The sequence below is a fragment of the Tachysurus vachellii genome, chromosome 16 (genome assembly GCF_030014155.1).
Source record: "Tachysurus vachellii isolate PV-2020 chromosome 16, HZAU_Pvac_v1, whole genome shotgun sequence".
Taxonomy (NCBI): domain Eukaryota; kingdom Metazoa; phylum Chordata; class Actinopteri; order Siluriformes; family Bagridae; genus Tachysurus; species Tachysurus vachellii.
The window spans coordinates 14,922,101-14,948,549 of NC_083475.1; the positions used below are offsets into that span (position 1 = coordinate 14,922,101).

At 38.5% G+C, this 26,449-nt stretch overlaps 2 protein-coding genes across 4 annotated transcripts; both read left to right on the plus strand.

The window, feature by feature from the left end:
* The first annotated feature begins 237 nt into the window (after positions 1-237).
* Positions 238-10,919, plus strand: lemd3 (LEM domain containing 3). The gene is made up of 13 exons (XM_060889078.1): positions 238-1,610; positions 3,650-3,690; positions 4,776-4,845; positions 5,167-5,243; positions 5,890-5,969; positions 6,144-6,289; positions 6,467-6,568; positions 6,693-6,795; positions 7,392-7,570; positions 7,675-7,756; positions 7,903-8,008; positions 8,183-8,261; positions 8,397-10,919. Exons 1-13 carry the CDS (start codon positions 278-280, stop codon positions 8,558-8,560), a joined length of 2,562 nt encoding a protein of 853 aa, XP_060745061.1. The 5' UTR covers positions 238-277; the 3' UTR covers positions 8,561-10,919.
* Positions 10,920-11,423: 504 nt separating this feature from the next.
* msrb3 (methionine sulfoxide reductase B3) lies at positions 11,424-25,777 on the plus strand. 3 transcript variants are annotated; one of them, XM_060889052.1, is made up of 7 exons: positions 11,424-11,555; positions 13,951-14,129; positions 17,767-17,875; positions 20,870-20,947; positions 21,745-21,773; positions 24,663-24,760; positions 24,892-25,777. In XM_060889052.1, the coding sequence occupies exons 2-7, from the start codon at positions 14,021-14,023 to the stop codon at positions 25,060-25,062; spliced, it is 594 nt and encodes a 197-aa protein (XP_060745035.1). In that variant the 5' UTR covers positions 11,424-11,555; positions 13,951-14,020; the 3' UTR covers positions 25,063-25,777. The 3 variants fall into 3 exon arrangements, with proteins under 3 accessions (XP_060745035.1, XP_060745037.1, XP_060745038.1); XM_060889054.1 differs by lacking the exon at positions 13,951-14,129 and adding an exon at positions 15,358-15,484 and having other exon boundaries at positions 11,428-11,555; XM_060889055.1 differs by lacking the exon at positions 11,424-11,555 and adding an exon at positions 15,358-15,484 and having other exon boundaries at positions 13,990-14,129.
* The last annotated feature ends 672 nt before the right edge of the window (positions 25,778-26,449 follow it).

A 26,449-nucleotide genomic window follows, 5' to 3' on the forward strand; every position in this document is an offset into this window, starting at 1 on the left:
TAATCACAACATGATATGTCAGAAACTTTAAAACCTTTTAAAAGTGGTGCTATGGTGCTAAGAGCTAAGGTACTAGTAGCTATGGTGCTAAGAGCTAAGGTGCTAGTAGCTATGGTGCTAAGAGCTAAGGTACTAGTAGCTATGGTGCTAAGAGCTAAGGTGCTAGTAGCTATGGTGCTAGTTCATGGCTAACTTTTAATTCGCCCAACTTTACTGTCTGGATCTGCTACTTGTACGTCACTTCCTGTAACGCTTGCTGTGCGAGTTTAGAGCAAAGATGGCGTCCGTGCAGCTAACGGACGAGGAGCTTTTCTCTGAGTTAAAACGCCTCGGTTTCACTCCGGGACCGGTTACGGAAAACACGCGACCCGTGTACTTAAAAAAGCTCAAAAAGTTACGCGAGGAGCAACAACAACGGTCCAGGGCCGTGAAAGGGAGAAACGGCAGCAGCGTCAACAACAACAGCAGCAGTAGCAGTAGCACGAGCGTCGGCGGTAATAACGGCCACACAGCGACGGGAACCTCGGCGTTTCTGTCTCGGCCGATGGCCGGTGCCGTGACCCACGTGAACGCGACTCGAAGCCCAGGCACTCGACCGGTTTTGAACGAAAAGCGAGCAGACAGGAGTGGAAAGTTCGTTCTGGGGTTTAGTTCAGACGAGTCAGACGCGGAGGCGCCGCAGAAAAAAGGAGGCCTGAACCACAGCGGCGGCGGCGGCAGGAGAGACCGAGGCTCGATAAGGCCTACACAAGAGACACCCACCGCCGGCGCACGCAGAAGTGCCGGGCTCGGTTTAAACAGTAGCACGAAATCTCATCTGGGCGTTTCAGAGCGCAGTAGAAGCGCCATCGGGTCTCCGTGGATGACAGACTTGGGGAAATCAAGCTTCGTGGACGATAAGAATGACGGCGAACCGGACGACATGAACAAGGAGACAGAGAGGACCAGTAGGACTCTGAACGGTAGTAAGGGTTCATACAGCAGCAAACTCTCTGGGGATTATTCTGATTCAGACGAAGAGGAAGATGAGGAGGAGGAGGAACGGAGACGGGAGCGCCGTCTGACTTCCAGACGTTTTGTGTCTAAGTTCACTTCCACTCCGTACAAAAGCGTCTGGGAGTCGGAGCGCGTCCGGGTAAAAGGGATCACCGACACCAAGTCCGGCGCTCTAGACCCTCACAATGAGTGCATGGAGGGAGACGGAGAAACAAGCGAGTTAACCGGGAGTTATCTGAAAAATTCCCGTTTCCACGGTGTGAACGGAGAGGAAAGCAGCAGCAAGAACGCCGGGGAGGCCGCGGTAAGCAGCGGGGTCCTTAACTTCGAGCTCAGACCCCGGGTTTCGGCTTACAGCAGCCTGGCCTCGAGCTACGCCTTCAACCACTCGAACCACACCGGCTCCAATCATAACTACAGCCACAAAAGGAAGGCCACGGGACAAGAAGACGAGCTGCTGGAGCAGTTTAAACGGGACGAGGTGTCAGCCACCGGAGGCTTCAGCGCACATTACCTGTCCATGTTCCTCCTGACCGCCGCCTGCCTCTTCTTCCTTCTGCTCGGCCTCATGTACCTGCGTATGCGGGGCTCCGGAACGTCAGACGCAGTTCCTGGTAAGTAGGCTTGAAACACTGATGTCTCTAAATCCCCTGCAGGCTTTAATTCGTTTTATTAATCAATTCTAGTTTGTATTCTGATGTAAGACACCTACGTGCTACGGTACACGTGTCCATCATCTGCTTTAACTTCAGTACCAACAAAGCAGTGAAGCCATGTGATCCTGTACACTTTTAATACAAAATGTGAAATAATTAAACAATTCGACTTATCAGTAGCTCCTAATGTTGATTAAAAGGTGGAGTTACAAATGCCTGACAGTATAAACTAAATAAAGAAGTGTTGAACTGAAACTTCATATTCTCTTGCAAGATGTGTAAAAGCCAGTTTACCCTGAAAAGTTAAGTGTCAGACCCACACATAACCAATTGTTTTCCAAAAGGAGAGCAAAACTAAAGCTACTGTCATGCAGAGATGTTTCATCTTTGTGTACTTTACATACTAACCCACTATTAATTGCCCCCAGTGTTCACTTACTGGTGTGGTATTTTCCCCCTGTTTGATCATACGCCAATTTTTACCCCCTAGCTAGTGGTCCCTGTTATTAGGACAAGACTATATTAATGTTTTTCAGCTTTATGTATGATTCTTGATTGATTTTAGTTTTTTTCCCATGCATAGTGCAGTTGAAAATGCGGCAGTTTATTTCTCAAGTTTTTATTTATTGTAATGGATTTTGTAAAATAGTGATGGCACCATCTAATAACGTAGTACAAACAATGATTATTTTAAATAAAGTATATTTTTATTAAAATATCTGTTTTTAGAAAAACACTGTCTATATGGTAGAAAGCACGCTGCTCTGTATGTTTTATTTATTAATTTACTTTTTTTTTTCTGAGTAAATGGCTTTCGTGATATGAAATGCCACTGCAACAACTTATAGGTCAGGTTGGGGTATTCTTTTCGTTGGGGTATAAATCTGCATGGCAGAATTTTTGTTAAATTAAATAACCTTAGGGTTTTTTCCCTGTTTGTGCTTGAATAAAAATCCTTGCTCTTCGGGCAACTACAAATTAAAGTGAAATATATTTTGCCCCAGGCACCTGGTTTACTGATTTGTCTTCTCATGATGTGTTGTAGTATTTTACTCAGCAATGAGTTTTCTGTTTTATCCTTTTTACAGCGCAAATTTCATTTTTAGTCCTGTTCCCCGAATGTAGTGAACGCTGTTTTCTCTGCTTTCACACACACACCTTACTCATCAGCTAATTAACAAGACCTTTTAATTACAGGCTTTTTGTCTTTAATTAGCACCGTAGCAATGTCTGAGGAAGCTAGCGCCTGTATTGAGAGCTTGAGTGTGTGTTGTGCCCAGGGAGAGTCTGGACTAAAGAGCGAGTGGCAGACAGACATCTAGGTCACAGACAAGCTAAGGCAGACTAATTGCTTTTCTCTCCAGAGACGCTGGAAGTCTGTGGCCACAAACACAGTGCCTGACTCTGTTTGCTGGCTGTCTGATTGTTTCCAGTACTATCTGCATCATTTTTTTTTCCTGTTTCCGTTCTCACTATGGTTTTGGGTGTGGATGTGCAGCAACATATTGCTTTTTCATTTTTCTATTATTCTCAAATCCATTTTCTGAGTGAAAAAGGCTCTTTAGCTAGTCAATATCCGAGTTTCCCTAACAAGAAGAGATTTGGAGGAACCGGTATAAAAATATTTGTTTTATTTTCCTACAGTAACATTAAACCAGTTGGTGATGGACACCATGCGTGAAAGGGTTAAACAATATAGATTTTTATGTCTATGTATATTTAACAGTTTTAAAGATTTTTTGTTTTTACTTAATTAAATACAAAGTGTGTTTGAATGTGGAAAATAAGTGTAATACATAGTATGATAATTACAATAATAATTACACAGAATGACAACTTTCCTTAACGACAGCAGAGATTCATCTTTGTTTATATGTCCATCGTGTGTCTCTCCTCTCTGTAGTCATGAAAGATAAATGCAGTGGGAAGTATTGCTCTCTTCACTCTCATCATAGTTAATATTGCTCTTCTTTTTCTTTTTTTTTTTGCTTTTGCAGGCAGAAACCACCCATTTGGTGCAGACTTTGATGAAACATATGTAAGTAACTTTATACAACTCAGCAAACTGTTACATCATGAACGTTATGTGTAATGGCCTTGAATTTTTTTTTTAAAAAGACTTGGAAATGAAAAGGTTGACAGTTTATTCTTCTTTTTTAAACTTCTTAAAGATAGGATAGGATTATAGATGTATGTAATGAAATGATATTTCATTATATAAATGAAATGGTCAGCAGTGACTGATATTTGAAAACATTTTGCTGCATTTGTGCTGTCAGCTTGAACCTAATTTATTGATCACAAACGTAATACTGATTTTACTTACCTTTACTTTAGGCTAAGTCCATATTGTCAGGGAGAAATTCTGGTTTTATCAGTTAAACAGTCAACATTGTATATGATTATAGCCACAGTGTTGGGTGATATGATTTCCTTTATAACAATACACAACAGGCACATGTAGACTTTCTTTTCCCTGAATGTCCAACTGAAATAACGTACAGCTGAATTCATGACAAATGGCATAATAAAATGACACTATTTTAGTGCAGAAAATGCTTTTTTTGTGGTTTTATGCATCATTGTTGCACTAGTGAAATGTCTTTTGGGTATTCTTGAAGGATTAAATGTTTACCAAATATTCACCAGCAACAGACTCCACATGCAGATGGCTTTTTATCTGCTTATTGTAAGTGAAATAATGAGAGAATAGCGCACACATGGGTGTGGAACCACTAAGCATCCTATTTTCTGATTACTTTAGGTCCCTTAAGACGGACAGGACCACATATTAAATCGTTCTGTGGTTCCTACTACATTTACCTGATTTGGATGTACATTTGTAGAAGTTAAAGCTGCAAGTCATGTTGATCATTTAATTTTAATCCTAATGTACTGTAGTAGACAGCTAAAACAATACTAACTTTGTCAATACAATTATTTAAACAGTAGACCTTATTACTTTTTAAAATGTCTCTCGTTTTCCTTCCTTATGTAATCGAATATTGTTGTGTTTAATAGACTCACCACATTAAGTGGTAAAACAGGTTGAGCTGCAATGAATCTCTTACTATTTAAAACAATGTTCCTGTTTTGTTTTGTTTTGTTTTTTTTCCTTCCTAGACCCACACAGAGAAAGACACTATTCTCAGTCTTCTACTCCATCTGCACGAATATCTGGCCAATACTGCAGGTGAATATAGATGCAGAATATAATGCAGTGTAACAGTGGTGCTGTTTGATTATTGATTCCTTCTTATAAACCTGACTTAAAGACACTGTATAACACTGAGCAACAAACTCCACCCTCTTTATTGTCGTCTCCACTCCATGGAATTTTGGTTTGACTTTAACCAGGTAGAAGGAACTGCATTAGGTCTGACTCCAAAAATCATTAATTTTTTTAGACTCTCTTTATTGAATCACTCGGTGTACAGTAACGCTTTAATTTACCAAGTTGCCTTTATGAAACATGAAGATATCCCGTGATTTAAATATAAAATATTTCTTTCAGGTGAACATGACTGCAAAGATCTCAATGAACCATTAAACAGAAGTGTCTCCTTCTCTGAAGCCACCAAATATCTGAAGGTAGGTTAGATTTTGTGTAATCAGTATACCAGACTTCAATGAATTATACCTTTTTGCTGCTGAGAGCTTGATTATGATTGGTCAGAACATATGCTGAATATAACTGTTTTCTAACAGAATATAACACAGTTTTATATTGATGTGCTTGTTCTGATATTGTTTCTGCACTAAGATATAGATGTGTTTATTTTATTTATTTATTTATTTATTTTAAATGAGACTAACATTTATTAAGAGAGACTCCAGTGTCAGTGAATTTATAACACTCAGAGCGAAATCTGTTCTCTTAAGGTTTCTACCTTTAGGGCAGAGGATTGTGTTTTTACATTTTTCAGTAAGATGACAATCTATTTATTTAGTTTTTAGATAAATGAGAAAAGTACTGGTGAGCGAAACAGCTGTAGTTTATTGTTGCTATAATGTCAGTCATTATGGGAACTAGCTTTTTCACAGTTGTTCCACAACCTTGGGCAGTAGCTCAAAAAAAAGTAAGGGTGGTTCCTAAATAAGTAAAATTAATAATCATTTCCAAATTGCTATGGCATAAGAGTAATAAAATGTCTTAATCTGTTGCTTTGCTATAGCATAAAACCCTTTGCATTAGCATTAATGTCTGTTCAGTCATCTCTGTTTCTGCTTTCTCTAGATACAAAATAAAAGCTATGAAGCTTGGATCGAAGTAGCCATGGAGTGGCTCATTAGAGCTGGAAATATTTCTGGTATAAGGTAAAGTTGACCCGATAGTTTTGCTTTAGTTAACTTTATTTGTGTTTTCTAAACTAATGGGACACTACTTATTTATTTATTTATTCATTTATTTATGTCTGATGAAAGGTGTGCGATCACAGATCACAATGTGTAGGTGTGTCCTCTTTTAATCCCTGTCTGCTGAACTTGCAGGTTGATTGCAGATGACCCTGTGCGACTAGTGGAGGAGGTATTCGACATTACTCGTCTGGAGTCCACTCACCCTCGCATGTCCTTCTTTTGCCGCTTTCGACGAGCCTTCTTCACTGTGATCTACAGAGTGCTCCTCACCATTGCTGGTACAGCTCTCAGCATTTAGACCGATTTGAGGCTACATTAATGCAAAAGCAGACAGCCCTTATCTTCTAGGCCTGTGCTGTAAATGTAAATTCAGGCTCACCCTTTCTTCAGCTTTGCCTGATTCTTTTTGAAGTCTGACATCAGTGGTCTGCTGTCTGCTTCCTGCTTCCTCACAGGAATTGGCATTGTTTATGGCGTACTACGTTACGTGAAATACCGATGGAGGAGAGAGGAGGAAGAAACCAGGCAGATGTTTGACATGGTGGAGAAAATCATAGGTATTGATGCTTGGATTCTCCACTGCTGTTTGTTCAGCATAAATGACCTTTTGCATGATTTTGCATCAGAGTAGATTTTGAAATGATATGAGTGGGTCAAGGCTTCATTGCTCTGTGTGCGCAGATGTCCTGAAGAGCCATAACGATGCATGTCAGGAAAATAAGGACCTGCAGCCTTATCTGCCCATTTTTCACTTGCGGGACTCTCTCATTCAGCCTCATGAGAGGTGAGATATTTTACATTTCAGCAGGAATTTTGAGGCATGCACAATTGATTCAGTTGACAAACGCAGGAACATGCACTGCATTTGACCATTTTTTTAGAAAAAGCTGGTTGTAATAGCTGGAAGAAATCTATCTGTGTCAGACGATGTGTCAGACTTGGCCTATGTTGGATTTAGTTTGGACTGTATGGACTTACTTTAAGCTTGTCATTGAAATGTTAAATCTTAATTAAAATAAGTTAACTCAGGCTCCCTGAACAAATTTTTATTGTTTGAATAGCCTATTGTATATATGTTTACAGTTATATTAAGGCAAAGCTTTTGATGCTGTGGGTAATATCTCAAGCTTTAAATTGTGAACAAGAGTGATTTGTGGGTTAATATTTCGTATATATAGTTCGTATGTGTGTATTACTTATTTTTTTTAGAAACAACTAGAAATTATATAGACATAAGAATGTAAGGAAAGTGTATGAAAATATGTAACTTGTTAGTTACCCCCCAATAACTTCCTTTCTACATTCCTGGTGTAAATCTACAGTCTTTGTGCCATGATTAACTTGTGTGTGTGTGTGGATGTGTGTTCATTAAAATGTCAGGAAGAAGATGGAGAAAGTGTGGAACAGAGCTGTGGCTTTCCTCTCTGCAAGCGAGTCTCGCATTCGGACAGAAACACAGAGGATTGAGGGGGCTGATTTGCATGTGTGGCGGTGGATACAGCCTCCTGTGTCTTGTGACAACATGTGCAATATGTCTTCCAAACAATGGCAGGGGAAAGGTACTTCTGCTTGTTTATATCTTACGCATCAGAAATATCAACCCTCAACTTGTATGTATTTAAAAGAATATTTGTTTTTTTATTGTGCTTGCTCTGATTCATAGCATTTCCGTTGGATCGAAGGAATTCGCCACCAAACAGTTTAACGCCATGTCTGAAAATTCGCAACATGTTTGACCCTGTAATGTAAGTTCTGTTTGTATCAGCTTTGTGTAGGTTGTGCTAACGGTGTTAACTAAAGACATTGCATCTATGCCGGCCTTAAAGAGTACAGCAAATTGTAATATCAAGCACAAGTTTGACATTTCTTGCTCTCTTCTGTTGTTTGCTAGGGAGGTGGGGGAAAACTGGCATCTTGCCATTCAGGAAGCCATTTTGGAGAAGTGCAGCGATAACGATGGGATCGTCCACATTGCTGTTGATAAAAATTCAAGAGAGGTGGGTTTTCCTCACACTTCTGTATAGTGTGCCTTTTTCTCCATATCAGCATGCTCTGGCACCATGTTCTTTCCTCACCAAGGTGTGAAAGCATCCTAAAAACTACACATTTACATTGGAATCAACTAATTGCTGGTGTAAAAATTCTAATCCTGAGCTCTTCTTTCCACATAGGGCTGCGTTTATGTGAAGTGCCTTTCAGCAGAGCACTCTGGGAAAGCTTTCAAGGCACTGCATGGCTCTTGGTTTGATGGTAAATGGATTTGATATTTGTGATGGATGGAGCGTGTGTAGACCCAAGCATCATCGTTTACGTTGATCATGTACTGAATTGCAAACGACTGTTGTGTTTTATTGAGCTCCTGACCTCGTGTGCCTTCTGTTCCAGGAAAACTGGTGACTGTTAAGTACCTACGTCTTGACCGCTACCACCAGCGTTTCCCGCAAGCCTTGGGCTGTAACACACCTCTGAAGCCGTCCAGCTCCAGCATGAACACCATGGCACGGCTACACCAGCGCTCCAACTCGTACAGCTTTCTGAGCTTCTCTTGAGCCCTAACCATGTCGTCATATGCTTGCTCTCCCTTTTTTCTTTTCCTCTCCTTCTCCTTAACTAGAGACCTCCACTCTCTTGGATCCCTCCTTGCAGTTGGAGCCATGCTCAAGAGATTTTTCCTCATTGAGGACATGGTAGTCTTTTGTAAGCAGGTCTAAAATGACTGTTTGTTGCAACCCTGTCAGCTTAGGAGATGGAGCTGAAGAGGAGAGCAGTGCAGAGTGAACATGTTGGGAGTTGTCAGAGCTTTGCTTAGGACAGCTAGTCATGCATATCCCTCCTCTCAAACTTTGGTGCAATGGACACAGTTATCTATATTATTCATTTTCTTTTCTTTTTTCCTTTATTTTTTTTTTATTTTTTTAAACAGTCTGGCTTTATGGATTAAACAAGGAAATTGCTTCCAATTTATTCTAATATTTAGATTTGAGGATATATGAGCGAGAACTGAAGCTGCTGTCTGTGGTTTTACTTTTTATTATTATTATTTCTTTTTCCTCCTCTCCTTGGTCTAAAGGAGTTCTGTTGGGCTATACATAGCTGCATGTGCTGGTTCCAATATCCCTGTATTTATGCTTTAAATTGTATTATAACGTGGATGTTTATTTCCCTGAAGACTTTTTAACTTTATGCATTTCCTTTCTTTGTAGTTTTTAGACCAAAACAATGGCATGCTCACACTCTAAAAGGGGTGCTGTAAATATTTGTTGAATGGTGGTGGTTAAAATTGTCTGTGTAAAACTGCAGATTGTCATAAGCTCGAATTCATTTCTTGCCAACCAGTGAGTGAAAAGACATGTCAGAGGGGATGCTGTGTTCACACTATCACGCTAAACAAGCCGCTTGGTTTTGAGATGTGTGTAGACTAATTGGCTCCTTCTGTAATCTAATGTGTAATACCCCCACTTCATGCATTTCTCACCTCAGTCTTGCCATTTTGATTTTATTCCATTGTACTCTAATGTATTATTACTATTATTTTCTTTATATTTTGAGTTCTGCAAGTTTTCCATTTTCATTCCAATTGGTGCAGTTTGATGGTTTTGACTTTTTTCCTCATCCACAGACGTCCTCTGGCCACCAAAGTGATTTAGTAAGCAGCTAAAGTTAAAGTATTCCACATGATCAGGATCAGCAAATCTGGTCAGGTGTTGAAGTTTCTCCACACTTTTTTGCCCATTTTGTATTGTAGTCCTGTGAAAGAGGGACAGATAAGCCATGCTGATCGTCACAAAGCATGTTATGTTTTGTTTAAATATGGTGGGGGTTCATTTGAGAATAATAAAGTGCAAGTTTGTAAGAAATATTGTCCCCAATTAATTAACAAGGGTCAGAGTAACTCCTGCAGCACATACAAAGCTTGGCTGTATCAAATTTGCAGCAAGTGGTTTATTTGACTAGTTTGATGGATTTGGTAACTCCATCTCTTAGTTCTCCATTACTTTTTTCCCCCCTCTTCATTACTATTTCTATGAGAAAAGCATTTCAGACAGAGTGGAGTATTTGCAGCAAGATGTATAAACATTGCACAAAAACAGTGCACTGTTCTCTGCAGCAAATAACCAAATTGTGCCTTAATTTTGTGCTGTTTTAGTGACTGGCGCTGCATTAAGTGGGAATGCTTTTAAATTTTTTTTTTAAATTTTACAAATTTGATGACTTGTTTGAAGAGCAGATTGTGAACATTCTTTATTAAAACTGAATATTTTGTGTGTCTTTAGAAAAGTGACTGACATGAGAGATGTCTAGTCAAATTTCCATCATGGGTGCAGTTAATATAAAGTGCTCATGAATTAGGTCAACAACATTACATTCTATAATCTTGCCCTGTGAATGCCCATTTTTGTTTTCTGTTTTTGAGTGCAGTGTTTGACCCATTTTGACTTACCATTCATCTTCTCAGAACTGACGTGTGAGAAATAAAAATGCAGACACAAGTTGTTACTGTACTTGCACTCAGTGCAATTTGCTTTGCGTCCATAGCCCAGTATTGCTCGTTTACCTGTCACCTCTTTTTTAAGACTTTTTCCTTTTTGTAAATTGTGAGACTGTAAACTTTGTTTGGTGTGGCACGAATTGAAATGGTGCCTGACTTGCATCTCCATTATTGTTTCTTTTTTCCCTTTTTTCCTACTCTATGATGTCCGTTCTGTACACTGTACATTTTTATCTGTACAAAATAATATTATGCAGCAGCAGTCTCAGCACATTGTATGGTTTTGACCAAGATCTATGACCTGCAAGCCAGAGCGGGAAGTGAACAATAATCCAGGCTTTTTAAAGCTTCAAATTGTTTTAATGTTACTTGTCAATTGTTAAACCTGCTCTAATTAAAGGTTTATTAGGGGTTTTTAATTTGAAGTGTTGCCTCATATCTTGAAATCTTGTTAAGTGATGGCGTGAGATTGAAAGTATTCAGTGGCAGACTATATCTATCGATATAGTATTTGTGTATGTATGTCTGTAGTGTATGTGTAGGTATATACAAACACACACACACACAATAGACATACTTTCATACGCAGACATGCACACACGTTATAGAACACGTACAAACTATAAACTAAGAGTAAGCAATTTATGTAAAAAGAGTAAGTAATTTATGTGTATTTTACTCGCACTAACAGCATCACAACAAGAAAGAAACAAGATCGTAATTTCTATTTTTGGCTAAAATGTTCCTTAACCTGAGATCTGAATGATTCTGAGTAAATTAGGGGTCTCTGTGTTAAAACCATCGTCATTGTTATATTGACATTTTTAACAGTTCCACACTGAGGTATTTGTGCGCGCGCGCGAATTGATGACCGTTATTGCTCATATTTGGAAATGACACGGGAGCGCCTGAGGAATTTCCCACAATGCACTTGTCATTACCTAACATGTCCCGCACTAGCTCTGCTGTCAAACAGATGCAGCTACGTGTGCACCTCAAACCAACAAGTTCATTTCTAACGCTGTACCTGCTGTGGGTTGGCTTTCATTTCACTGGTAAGTTCTGTGTTTGTTTACTCTTTATTTTTAAACACTCGAAGGTGTGTTTACTTTAGCTAGCTATAGCATATCTTTGTAACACTGGGGATTTATTAACCTTTCAAAAGGTTAAAAGATTTTTTTTTTCTCTTCCTGTCAGCGTAGCAGACGTCATTTGGTATGACAATTGGTTTATATTGATGTTTTATTTATTTTTCTTACTGTTTCTGGCTAACTGTCGCTTGCTAATTAGCAAACTTAGCTAACTGGCTAACTGCGTGTAGTGTCTGAAGTGCTGTTGCTATAGTAACTAGCTAGCTAGTAATAGATATTTGTGAAATAACAGCTGTTGAGAACTGTTTTTAAACTGATTGTGACCGGGTTGAACTGGTTAATGTTTATGATAACATGTTCGACAGGGATATACATAATATTATTTAAACATCATAATGAATTATACATGTTGTTCATTTCTAATGCAAAACATTCATGTGCTAAGACTGCTGAAAAGTCCATCTTTCCCAGCTGGTAAGTAAGTTATGTTCCAGCTTCTTCATTGTTTGGATAAACTGAAACTTTTTTTATTCCCTTACGACTGGTATTTACTTAAGTTTCTATTTTTTTGTGCTATAAGAGTGTATTAATGTAGTCAGAACCACCCTTTTAATACTTATCTCCTGGTTAAACATGGTCTAATTCAATTCAGTTTATTCAATTTATTAACAATTTCCCATTGTTTCAAAGCAGCTTTACAGAAGTATGGAAACAGAAGAGAGAGAAAAAGAAATAAATATAATAATAATAATAATAATAATAATAATAATAAGAAATAAGGATAAAAATAAATAAATGAACATATACATTAATTTTATATATAATTTAAAGCTCTGACAATAATATATTATGTCATTTAAATATATTTATATTTACAATAATTTTATATATATATATATATATATATATATATATATATATATATATATATATATATATATATATATATATATTAAATGAAAGTTTAAAATAATTTTTAAAAAGATTCATTTAAAATTTATGATACTATATATCTATCCTTATCCCTAATGAGCAAGCCGGATGTGATGGCGGCAAGGGAAAAACTCCCTGAGAGGAACCAGGCTCAGAAGGGAACCTCATCCTCTTTTGGGTGACACTCTACACTAAATAGTGTAAATGTAAATAATGTACTTTCTACAACAGTTTATATAATAGTGCAACCAAGAGCTTCTGAGGAACTAATGGGTCATTGCATCAGCACAGACCTGATTGCTGATAAAGACCAGACCATACAGCTGACTGACACAACTAATAGTTTGACAGCTGGTAGCTGGGCAGACCAAGCTGGATTTTCCAGTCTAGGAGTCTATTATGGTTAGCCAAAACTACTAGAAAGAATACTGACACTTGATTCCTGGTTGCATTCTTAATGCAGAAAGGCAAATCCACTTGAGTGAAACAAACATTTGCTGCAGTGTTTACATAATATCAGTATGTCTTCCCTACAGCCAATCCAGCCTTATAGGGTTATATAAAGCTAAAGGAGCAGTGAACTGTTGCCAGGATTTCTTCTCCTCCCTTAATGATTATTTCTTTTTGTCTGGATCATAATGACACCCAGTCACTCAGTCTTAAAGAGGAAATGGAGACCATCGTGTATTGGATATGGCATTGTTTTGACTCTTGAATATCTTTCTTATTTTAATTTGTGAAAGTTTTTCTTTTTAAGCTTCAGTGATTCAGAATCTGTGAAGAAAAAAATGTGTGTAAGGATGAGGTGCAATTATATACACACAAAGTTAAGCGTGGAACTGAACATACCCAGCTAATTATAACACAAGCTATAGTTGTGTATTTTTAAATATGGCCTCAGTTAGACTCAAATAAATCATTTACATGGGTCATGATGGCTCAGCTGGCTGTCTCTTTTATATAGCCAGTTATTATATCATATTTATTAACCAGTTAAATTACTTGTAAGTTCATTGTTCGGGTTACAAATATATTTGATTAATGTTGAAGAAAGGTCCTTAAAAGTAAATGTCTCAGATTTTTTAACGTATTACCTATAGGTTAATGGGTCTCTAATATAACAAATAGACTTTGTTATTCGAAATATTGCGCATTCACAGTCATTAGGTGGATTATTCAAAGGTCATTAGCCCAATAGAGCTGTTCTGTCTCACACTGTCACCCATATGGCCACTAGATGGACCTCCTTTCACATAAATTCTATCCTTACATATTTTCTGCCTCTCTGAATTTCAGATTCAGATTTCAGTTTCATTCCTCAGTAATAAGCTTACAGTACATTTTGCACTTGTGTAATGAGCCATGTTCATTTGCATTACAATAGCACATTGTAGCATTATAACATTGCACTTGTTTGATTCTGTAGTTTTGCCCATCTGAGCTGAATGACCCTGGCCCACTCTTCTTCCTCTTGAATTCACTACTCTGTAGGCGCAATGGCGCGCCATATTCTCCGCACGCTGGCCCCGGTAGCCACACTCCAGTACTCGAGGTCCACTATGAACATTGGCCGACTCCTAAATGTCACTTCACCCATTTTACTAGGTACTGTAACTTAAGATGTCTCTTTCTGTGAGCAGTTGTGGGCGATCGCTAATATGAGGATCTGTGTCCTCAGAGTTGTAGCTGCAAAAACACTGGTCACACTTCCTTTTTTTTATTTGTGTTGTTTTAAGACCAAGCAGCTCCTTTCCTAATGAACCATCACATTTTTAGGTTTAGGACAGTTTTAGGCCACAATTGGCCATTGAGTGTTTATAAAGCAAATAAAATGGGTAGAATTTTAACCTCTAAGTAACATTGTCATTATGTTATGTTATTAGACACTGTCTCTGTGTTTAGGCTAGTTCACTTCCTGTCCTCCAGTGTTCACTGAAGGGTTTATCATGTGCTACAGCCAGAGGAGCAACTGATTTGACAATGGCCAGGAATTTTGCACAGCTAATCAGACATCTTCCCAAACATGCTCTTCCTGAATACTTTGTTATGCACATAACCTCTGTTGTTTTTTTCTGGTCTATTAAATCTAAGTGTACTCACACATGTAAAATAGGAAAAAGTTGTGACATGTATTTGAAATTGTGTTTACACCTAAAGTCCTGGTCATCGTGTATTTTATTTCTGAAGCTCTCTTTCACTTTTTTTTAATTAACTCCTGGCTTTTGCTTTACTTTTCTTATATTATTTCTGTTTTCTGTCTAAATCATTACAGCATTGTATACCATATTTTCTAGACTGCAAGACAGACACAATACTTACTCGCTTTTTCTCATAATTTTTCCTTGTCAAAGGCCTTTTTCCTGCTTCAAATACTTCGGTCACTGTAGGATTAGTTTCACCAGCCAGAGCTCTCACGTAATCATCAAGTCTGTATGTGGCAAATTGTCTGACAGGACAGATTACCAACCACAGACATTCATTTATAGTCTGTCAGTAAACACTCATGATTATCTCATTTACTAACTACTGACAGATTAAAATATTTTTTATACACTTTTAAAGACTGGATTCCATGAACCCTTTTTCCAGTCACCATATCTTGCTTCAAACCTTACATTGTATTGCTCGAGGGATTCTTTCCTACTGGAAATTGGCCCACGGAAGTGTAGAGACAAAGTGGTTTCTCTATGGGCCACGATATAAGAAACTTCTGAGCTTGAGACTATCCTAAGGTTGCCCTTTCTCCTGTATGTGTCCGACTCTGTGACTGACACTGCTGACTTGTGTTTTATTCTTCTGTCCTCCCGTACCCTGCTTTTGTTTTGTTTTCTAGCCTGATCCTGCTGTCCATCCTTCAGCAGCGTCCACCGTGGTAGCAGCATCCATGTCTGGGTTCAATCTTCTGCATTTGGTGACCAAAAACCAACCTGTTAAACTCAAGGCCTGCGGGCTTCCCTCAGGTCCACAGGAAGCTGTGTGTGTTTGCAGTGTGTGTAATGTGTGTAGCGTGCTCTGCCTCTGCAAGGTCTAACACACGCTTTCCTCTGTGTGCTCACTTGAGTGTTTGCGAGAACAAGGGGTACGTGATGACGTCACTTACAGGAAAACCACCATGAGGACTCTGGTATTTAGAAATAATTGTTTTGTCATCAGTTAGTAGGTCTAATATCATTGAGTAATGTACACCTGCGAATTGGAAACACAGCACTGTCAAAATGACTACCAGTTAAACAAAACAAAAAAGAAAGGAAAGGGTTTTTCTGTATTTGACAACCCCTTGCTGCCAGATTTCATCATTCTCTTCCTTAGATTAGATTATTAAATTGTTCATGGATTAACATCTAACATTTTTCTTAACTTCCTTTAAGCTTGCATGCACAACTGAGCTTCAAATGTTTTTATTTCTTTATTTTTTTATTTTATTTTTTTTTTTCATGAATTTCACTGTACCAAATTAGGTTGTGTACTGGAACATGTCTGTATCAATAGATCCTGGCATGGTAGGATGGGACACATAGGACAGAAAATCCATTTGCACTTATGGGCGATACATTAAAATCTGATGGAGAGTTTGAATCTAATGTCATTGAGCAATTTTTCAGGTTATTTATATGTATTCTTTAATTTATTTCTTAATTAGTTTCTTCTTTTCTTTTCTTTTCTTACTGTTCCTCTCTCTTTCTCTTTTTGTTTCTCTTTCACTGTCTGTCTCTCTGTCACTTTCTCTTTTTGTATGAGTATATCTGTCTAATAGGATCCAGAAGTCCTCTGGGGGAGCCCTGTATGGAAAGGTCTCTTTTCTCTTCTCTTCTCTTCTCTTCTCTTCTCTTCTCTTCTCTTCTCTTCTCTTCTCTTCTCTTCTCTTCTCTTCTCTTCTCTTCTCTTCTCTATACCTTCTCTATACCTTCTCTTCTCTTCTCTTCTCTTCTCTTCTCTATACCTTCTCTTCTCTATACCTTCTCTTCTCTATACCTTCTCTTCTCTATACCTTCTCTTCTCTTCTCTTCTCTATACCTTCTCTTCTCTTCTCTTCTCTTCTCTTCTCTTCTCTTCTCTTCTCTTCTCTTCTCTTCTCTTCTCTTCTCTTCTCTTCTCTTCTCTTCTCTTCTCTTCTCTTCTCTTCTCTTCTCTTCTCTTCTCTTCTCTTCTCTATACCCCCTCTTCTCTTGTCTTCTCTTCTCGTCTCGTCTCTTGTCTTCTCCCAGGATTTGTGTCAGAAGTGACTTTTGCACCCACTGGACAGAGAGCATCTAATCAATGGAGCCCATTCACCAATGGGACCCTTTAAAGACCCTATTATTTCCTCCTTTCACATGGTTTCAATCTTGTGGGATGGAATTCCCCACATAGCATAAGTGACAGGCCAACACATGGCCTTCACCCAAAGCATTAGAACTAAAAATAACACGGCAGCGTTAAACCACCGTAGGCTTTAAATGCACAATGGAAGTAGTCTTATTCAGGAAGGTGGAGGGAGGCCTTATTAATTATTATTAATTGTTAAATATTTTGTATTTCACTGCATTCCTCCGATGTCTTTGATATGCAAATACACCATTTACATGTGGTTTTATATGTAAAGTCCATTATTTATTTAATGAACAGGCAAGTATTCAGTTAGTCTTCGATTTGCCCTCTAGATGTCACCATTGTTGCTAAATAGCTCTGTTTGTTTTACCAAATGTCTGTAGTAGTTCATATTTCCCCTTGCTAAGAAATATTGACATGGATGTTTAACCGAGGTAAAAAGAATTGTTTGCAAATAAAAACAGTGTAATACTCTGGCTGTAGCACATAATTTTGCACAGACCTACTGTCACTTGCTATACTGTTTTCCAGGCAAGAGTCAACAATACATTGATTCAATTAGATCATCATATTAATTGTTTCATATATACACTTGTATATGAATAATTCAAATTGCTCAGCAAAGACCCAGATTTCCTAAATGGAGCATGTGAGCCTGATTAATGCACTTTACAACTCTCAAGCATGACTTAATGCATGCTTTTGTGTACAAATGTATGAGTGTGTGCATAAATTGTGACCCACACATTTAGTACAGTGGACACTGACTCATGCTTGGAATTATGCAGAAACAGATCTAACTTAAAACCCCTGTATGATGGCTTCATATGGTTTGCATATTTTTTTGTGGTGCAAATTTCAGTAGTGTGTTTTAAAGTGTTGGAACGTGGTATACCTGAGGACACTGACTTGCATCCTACCCATACTATTCTAGGGACATGCCGCACCAAGACGACCTGGCCCAAAATCTTCTCTCAGGAAGAGCTGAAGAAGCGCTTGACACCTATGCAGTACCATGTTACTCAGGAAAAGGGCACAGAGAGGTGAGACAATAAATATGGTAGAACAGAGTTTTGTCATTGATACTACTTACTTTTATTTTGAGCCTTGTAGTGTATTGACTGAGTAGAATTGTGTATTATTCTTGTTCTTATTCCTATAATTTTGTATGATTTGTGCTAGTGCAATGTCTTTGGGGGGAAAAGACACTATGGTTGCAAAGTCCAGGGTTACTCTTCTTTTTAACTTCAAATTTATATTTATAAGTTTAATCCCCTTCAATGAAATGAACGTTCCATAATTTATTATTATGAAAGGGTTATTAATTATTAAAAGGTCTATTTTAACAGAGAGACAGAATATCAATAAAAAAATCCAGAAAAAAACATTAAAAAAGGTTATAAATTAATTTTTATTTGATTGAGTCTAATAAGTATTTGATCCTCAAGCAAAACATGACTTAAAACCCTTGTTGGCAAGCACAGTGGTTCGACATTTCTTGTATTTCTTGAACAGGTATGCACACATCTCAGGAGGGGTTTTGGTCCACTCCTCTTTGAAGGTACTCTGCAAATCCTGAAGGCTTTAAGGCTGAAAGTTTCAGCTCCTTCCACAGATTTTCTATGTAACTAAGGTCCGGAGACTGGCTAGGCCACTCCAGGATCTTAATGTGCTTCTTCTTGAGCCACTCCTTTGTTGCCTTGGCTGTATTTTCTGGGTCATTCAGTTTTCTGGCTGAGGTCAGGAGGTTCTCATCCAAGATTCTAAGGTACATTGCTTTGCTAGGTCCCTGAATGAGGTGAGGTCTTCCTGTACCCTTTGCAGAGAAACAGCCCCAGACAGAATGTTTCCACATCCACGTTTGACAGTGGGTATGGTGTTTCTGGCATCATATTCAGCATTTCTCTGCCTCCAAAAATGGCCATTTGAGTTGATGCCAAATAGCTCAAATTTGGTCTCATCTGACCACATCATGTTTCTCAAGCCTTCTCTGAATCATTCAGGTGTTCATTGGCAGACAGGCCTGTAAATGTGTCTTCTAAAGCAAGGGGATCTGGTGGGCACTGCAGGATCTCAATTCATTATTGCAAAATGTGTTACAAATTGTCCCTCACCTTTCTCAGAACCATCCTAACCCCATGAGGTATGATCTTGCATGGAGCTCCAGAGCGAGGGTGGTGGACTGTTATTGTGTATTTCTTCCATTTTCAAATTATTCCACACCTCATGCACAACAAGCTTATTGCTGATGGTCTTGAAGCATATTCCAGCCTTTTGCAGGTCTATAATCTTGTTCCTGACATCCTTTAACAGATCTTTGGTAGTGGAGAGGTTTGAATAGAAGAGATGATTCTGTGACAGGTGTCTTTTATACACATAACGAGTTGAGATTAGAACTTTCCTAAAGGGAACGGACTAATTTGTGTGCATAACCGGCCTGTGGGGGTCAGATTCTTGCTGGTTGGTAGGGGATGCAAATAATTATTTTACTCATTTTCAAGTACAAATTAATTTTATAACCCTTCTTCAATGTTTTTTTTTTTTTTTTTTTTTTGTTGCTATTCTGTCTCTCTATTAAAATAAACCTAGCATAAAAATTCTAGATCATTAATTTCTTTGTAAGAAGGTAAACTCACAAAATTAGTAGCGGATCAAATCAACGTTCCGTGCAATACAAGTATAAATGGTGTGATTGAACATTATATTTCTATTTTATATTTTTTAAATATTTTTTCAATATAAGGGCATTTGCTGCTTGACACGTGGTTCATGGCGGCAATCAACAACAGCAAATGGCTTTGAAAAGAAACATGAAAAGACTAAAATGTTTTGTTTCTGATGTGCCATCTAGTGGATAATGATTTTAATTATCCTGATGTACAAAAGTTACAATTATGAAAACAATGTGTGTAGCTGCTGCATATGCACACAGTCACATGCCTTTTAGATTAATTTGTATTTTTTTTAAACTGCACTAACACACTCTAATGCTCCAGTTAACTGCAATTAAAAAGGCCACAAAAATGGATCCTAGTGTGTTTCAATGTAAAAAAATAATACATAGTGGAAAGATCTTGAAAGGGTTTAGAATTTAAAAAAAAAATTATAAAAAGTAAGATTTGTTTGATAAATTGCTGCTTCAGGTTACTTAAATGTTATACTGAGCAGCCCAAAAGAGTAGAAATATTAAAAGCTCTCTTTCCCCTGATGTTTTTAGTATGATTTCTACTCTTTATTTGAACCTTTTGGATTTTTTTCCCCCTCTTGGTTTTAGGGAGCTACACAAATATTCAAAACATCCGCCCTAGTGATTTATGGCTGTAAAATGTGTCAGAGATTGGTCACATGAGCTTTCTGTAGTGCTGGATGCATAGTTGCCTCCTGACTCTTATGAGCTTGTTGCTGTCTCTGTTTGGCCTGTCTGGGTTAAGGAGACGAGAGCACTGCCAAATGCATTGACGATGCCAGCCTGCAAACCTTGTCATGTTTGCAGAGAATAAGGCGGAACATTTTTCCCCTTCCCTGGTTGGGTTCGGCCACAGCAAAGCACACGTGGGGAAAGTATTTATCGGCCCATTGGCAGGAGGAATGTGAAAAATGCCCCAGGCCCTGAGTCTGCGTGTGGGTGAGGGTGTTGAGTTTTCTGAGGCCTGCGGCTTGCAGACGATCAGAGGTTACAAAACCAAGCTGCTCCCCTTTTAGATATTCCCTCTCTCTGCATGTCGCCCTCACTGCAGCCTGATCTAAACCAGCCATGTTCAAGCAGATCAGCCTCTTCAGCATAGTGGTAAAGATTAAACCGTTTCTAAGTCATGTTGAAACTCATGACCCTTTTAACCAGATATGTTGAGCAAGAATAACAAAATGCAGTTTAACAACCCACAAATGTTTGGTTTGATGTTTATCATAAAGGCTTTTAAATCGATCGAAGTAAAATCTAAGTAAAAATCGATTTAGCAAGTGCAAAACATCATATATTAGTGAGTAAGTCTGCATGAGAACATGTAAATAATTAAATTTCCCTTTGTACACTTTAGTGCCTTCAGGGGAGACTACACGGACCACAAAGATGAAGGAACATACATGTGTGTTGTCTGCAGCAGCCCTCTGTTTACGTAAGTTTTTCAGCATTCACTATTTTTCAGAATGCTTTTAAATGATTGTTACTCATTCTCATTATTCAACTCCTGTTCAGGTCACACCATCTCACTTCTGTAATATTATTAAAGCTAGATTAAAGCTTAATAAACATGCTAACAATATATTAGAAATAGAGAGCTGTCAGCTGTTTTGTGTTTTTGTGCTTGGAATCCTGTCTATCTCTGGTCCTGTTTGATAGTTGGGTTTGGGCTTCCACACACATGGCTCAGCTGCAGCACGAGGTTAACTCTACCTGACAGGGTGTCTGAAGACAGCCCAGGAGCCATTACCAGGTCGCCTTTTTCCCACAGCTCGGTGGAGAGCTTCAAAGGGTGCTGAATTTATGGCTTGCATTAGCCCATATCTTAGGAACAATGTTTTCAAAGGAGGCAGACAAACCCTTCGTACCTCCCTCCCATTCTCCAAACTCTGCGCTCAGAGAGCACAAATTGGCTACTTATTGCTCACTAGATATTTCCCGAGTTCAGGATTTCTGTTTCTTTTCTTTTCTTCTTTTTTTTTTTTTTGTGGAGGGGGGAAAAAGGAATTAGAGAAAATGAAACACTCGGGAAAGAGTTGGCTTTGTAATGGAAGATTGAGCTCAGTATTGGACCATGACTTGACGTTAGAGAAAAATAGTCCCCCATCAGGTGTAATCCTTTCTCTCTCAGAACCTGTTGTTAGACAGTTCAGCTCTGAAGAGTTCAAAGTTTCAAGCTCTAATACATATATATATATATATATCTATATTTTTTTACTTCTTTTGTTGCAGGTCAGATAAGAAATTTGATTCGGGCTCAGGTATGTTTCTACAATTTTTGGGCTTTTTTATAATTTTTACAATTTTTGTACAATTTTTATATCATACTTCTGAACTTAAAAATCTTCCATTTAATTGCATTTTCTAGTCATATAGAAGTGCTGCACTTTAAAAATGAAATACGTGTTCATATCTATGCAAAAATATAAACTTTCTGCCTTTGACCCCTCTCTCTATTTCTCTCTGTGTTGCTCATACTCCTCTGAAGGGAGAGGTTGACATTTTTACCCTCTTTATGGTTGATTGCAAGGCCGAATGTGTATTCAGTCTGCTGTCTAATAAGGCAGTAAGTGCGGGCTACAAAGGTTCACATTCTTATTAATCTACTTGCACGAAGTAGGCTAACATGCTGACTTTAATAAGCTCAAAAAATATCCAGGCAGTTATTTTAATGAACACTATCTGTGTCTCTGAGATTAATGTATTGCCAGTAAACTTGAAGGTTGCTGTCATTTGCAATCCTTTGGAAATTCTCAGCACTTAGTTTGTTCACATCAAACAATACTATTCCATTTCAATTGCAATTAGCGCATAACTGAGCAGGTTTTATTTATTTGTTTATTTTTAATTTTTTTTTTAATCAGACTGGATATGCGGTATATGTCTAGTTTACAGGAACTATGATTTTTAAGGCTTTATACCAATTCTTTGCAATTAAGTAGTTTTAAGCTTAGTTAGGCCTCTGCAGTGTGTTAAAGGTCACAGGCCTAGACTCAGTAAAAAGTATTACTTCAAATTCGTTTAGATTTTTTTGTGGCAGAGCATGACACAATACGAATACTATTCTGGGAACAGTTTGTTAATGTCTCACAGCTCTGCAATCCAAAACATTTTCTCTTGTGGTGTTATGTACGCTATTTTTATTCCGTCTCTGTTCAACCTACAACCATGCATGAATTCCCCACAGAAAACAACCTGTAATAGGAAACATGTGGGCCCACAGTGAAAAATAGGATTTTTCCTTGCACCGAGTGATTTCTGTCTTTGCTACAGAGACCAGAGCCAAACCTCCTGCGTTGTGTGCAGCCTATGTCGCAGGCCAGCCTCATATAGACTCAATTTCCTGTTTTGTTAGAGCACAGCTACACTGCTCCATTCACTGCTGTGCTTAGTCCTCTGATAAAACTCCATTAGTTCAATGTAGAAACGATCTACTGGGATTCTCCTGCTCTGACTCATAGGATTTCTATATTCCCCCGAGAGCTTCCTGTGTCTGAGTGGAATTTTGTGGCTTTGTAGTTGTGGCCAAGCACTGCCTCCCTAGCTAAGGAGGAGGAAAGAGGGTGGCTGAAGCGTGCTGGGTCTGGGATGGGGGAGCAGCCAGAGCAGGGAGGGGGGAGGAACTGCCTGGCGCTTTAAACACAGATATCATCGCAACGATGAGTCGTCTCCTATGAACCTAGGCTCTGTCATGATCACATCAATAATACTACTTCTGCTAATGATGCGACTGTGCAACCTGGAGCAGCTTTGTGTCAATGAGCGCTCACGCTCCATGGGATCCCTGGGATAAGCCCCTGTTGATGTTCAGCATATGGTCTCAACAGTCAGGGCCCCATGTCTAGCTGGCTGAAAGGAAAAAGCCTCTAGAATTACCAGTGCATGGTACCGCTTAGCAATTAAAAAGGAACATGCTGTTGGTTATTGAACTTGGGGTGAACAACAGGATAAAGCTGGGGAGGTGGAAACTTGAGGGAGGTTTCTTTTCAACACAGATCTCTTCTCCGTCTTCCCTATACCATCTTTTGTTTTATAAATAAGTTTTAATCTGTTTTGAATCAAGTCAAACTTAAGGATAGTGTGACCAGGGCTTGCTGTGTCAGATATTTTTCATTTTTACATGTGCTTTGCCTGCCAACTTTTACTTCATATACTCTGAATCATCGGCTGTTGTGAATGACTAATTCAGACTCAAATTGTTTCAAACTGTTCTGAGTGACTTGAGAACTTGCAAGAGTCATAGATATGAAGCAGAGTTACCTGGAGCAAGATCATTTAATGCTCTTTCTGTTCATATTAATGTAGAAATTTTGCTGGTGAAAACGACAAGTACAAATGTGTTTGTTGAAGCAACATGAGAGTGAGAGCTCCACAACTTCCTCTCCTCCAGACTCTCCAGCTACCCAGGAAGCCATAAGGAGGACCACCCATGAGTCTGCGTGGCTGTTCTTTCCATTTGCTCCTCTTTTAGAGAGCTGAAATCTTCCACATTAAAGCCATGCTGTACAGAGATAGCCTGCCGCACCAAGAATTGGGCAGATATTTTCTGTGACTTCATTTTGACTTCCCAAGTTTTTGGTCAGACTTTAACCGCTTGTATCAGCGTTTAATGTGTAGAAGTTTTTTTAGCATATTCATGCGCCATTTTTCTTAGACGTTAACATTACATTTGTATTTGTGTCATGTGCATGTCTCATCTCATGTCAAGGTAAATGTAAAAAGCTACAGAACAATCTATGCCTCTGTAATATGCAAATCCTGACACTCTGAGTATGCTGATGCGTGCTATATGTTTAATAAAGGCCGCTGCTTCATTCTGTCCTTTAATTACAAGGCAAGCAAAGATCTCACCAAGTAATGAAAAGAAAAATGGAGAGGGGGGTATGCCAAACATCTAGTCTGGAATGAGTTACAAAAATAAATGCTTCGCAGCGGTTTGGCAAGGTTAGATAAAAAGACACTCCAAGTGTTAAGACAGAGAGGGAAAAGCCAAGATGTAGTAGGGGGATTCCATTCTATCAGTGCTTCCAGGTTAGAATGAAAACAAGGATAAATACACACACACACCACAGAGTTTTAGATTTACAGTGCTTACCACAACATCCTTCCATTTTCTTTCCATTTTTTTTATTATTATTTTTTTTTATCAGGATGGCCATCATTTTTTGATCTGATCAAAGAGGATTCAGTATCACTGACTGATGACTTCTCTTATGGCATGCACAGAGTGGAGGCTAGCTGCAGTCAGGTACATTACTTATGACAAAAAAACACTTGATTTACAACAGGAATGTAATGGATGGATCAGTAGATCGATAGAATTCAATGCTAACGTGATCAAAGTCTGTACAAGTGAACTTAACCTTTGTGTATTTTCAGTGTGGTGCTCACCTTGGACACCTCTTTGACGATGGCCCTCGGCCTACTGGGAAACGCTACTGCATAAACTCCGCCTCGCTCAACTTTCAGCCAAAAAACGCTGCTTCTGAAGAGGCAGAACCAAGTGGTGCCACAGGCCAATCACCATCTTCTAGTAAAAGTGAGCTTTGAGGGAAAATTCACTAGACCAGTGAAGTATAAGAACAATTATGTTTATCTTTAGAGTTCACTCCCGGATGACCAGATTCAGGTCAAGCCTGATGCATTACAGGTGAGCCTAGCAATAAGACCGGTATGTCCTCCACCAACCAGAAAGCTTTTCAGTAGCAGTCTTTAAACAGCGTAATTTCAATGGCCTTGACTGATATGCTCTACTAGTCAGTCACCCATAAAAACTCCCCTATAATAGAGATGCATGTTATCTGAAATGTCTCTCCTGGAAGTCTGCTGTATGCTACTGCTTTTCACAATCTACCAGTGGATTTGATAGAGCAAGACTATGGACTGTGAGATTTGTCTTCTCAAAAATATAGTGGGACATTGTTGTTTGGAAATGAACTATATATATATATCTGTACTTTTAGAGAGCGATGTTGTTTTTGAAGAGATATTTGATATCAGGAGGTCGTGGGTTTAAGGAAAATGCTATGCAAAGTGCTCCTGTGAGCGGTAAAATAAACACCAAGTAGAGAACAAAGCATTCTTTCAAATAAAATGGAACATATGACAAATGTTTAGTCTGAACAGAAATGTAGCCTGACTTTTAAGGGTGGGTTTTTGTCTTCCTGCTTGTGGTGCCTCTTTTACTTCATGCCTTGACTATTTTTGGGGGGTTTTCATTCACAGACAGTGTTAACAATTGTGATTAAACTATTACTGAATCCTATTTGGCATACCTTGTGTTTGTGAATTCATCTGAACATGTAAAGGCACGTACCTATAAAACATCAGGAATAAATGTGCGAGTGCATAGGAATGACTTTGTTTTATAATTTTTTTTCTAACCAAAACAGTTCAGTAAAACGTGGAAGGCTTTAACTGTGGAGGGGAAAAAGAACAAACATGCAAATAATTGGGGTATTTAAATGTATAATCTTTCAGCTTGATCGTAATAATGAAAGGAAATCATAAACTTTAATCTAGATAGCCTAGAACAGTTTTAACCCTTTTACAATTTTCCACATAAGTAGAAATTTAAAACAATAATCTAACGGCAATTTAAAATGACCACTTTTATTAGCCAGACTTTTCCCACACTGACCTTGTTTGCATTTATAACTGATAATATATGTTACCTGAGTTCAGAATTTCACATTGAGCAGAATATGGCCCAATTCCAAGCCTATCAGAGGGTTGAACTATATCAATATTTATCTGTTGTTTCACTTCCCTTTGAAGCTCTTCGGCAGAGAGCTTTTAGTTTCTTGAATGGAAGGTCAATGTTTGTTCGGGTGCTGTTTAAATGTGTCACAGAAGTGCTGAAGAGACCAACATGACGTTACTCGTGGAACTGATAGCACACCAGTCAAAATGAACAGAACCTGCACGAGGTCCTGCA

What these genes read in the sequence shown, in the direction of transcription:
- lemd3 (XM_060889078.1), top strand. Translation starts at nt 278, where the DNA reads ATGGCGTCCGTGCAGCTAACGGACGAGGAGCTTTTCTCTGAGTTAAAA. An exon ending in AACGTCAGACGCAGTTCCTG is followed by an intron (nt 1,611 to 3,649) that starts GTAAGTAGGCTT and finishes TTGCTTTTGCAG; the next exon opens with GCAGAAACCACCCATTTGGT. An exon ending in GGAAATATTTCTGGTATAAG is followed by an intron (nt 5,970 to 6,143) that starts GTAAAGTTGACC and finishes CTGAACTTGCAG; the next exon opens with GTTGATTGCAGATGACCCTG.
- msrb3 (XM_060889052.1), top strand. Translation starts at nt 14,021, where the DNA reads ATGGCGCGCCATATTCTCCGCACGCTGGCCCCGGTAGCCACACTCCAG. An exon ending in GAAATTTGATTCGGGCTCAG is followed by an intron (nt 21,774 to 24,662) that starts GTATGTTTCTAC and finishes TTTTTTTATCAG; the next exon opens with GATGGCCATCATTTTTTGAT. An exon ending in TGGAGGCTAGCTGCAGTCAG is followed by an intron (nt 24,761 to 24,891) that starts GTACATTACTTA and finishes GTGTATTTTCAG; the next exon opens with TGTGGTGCTCACCTTGGACA.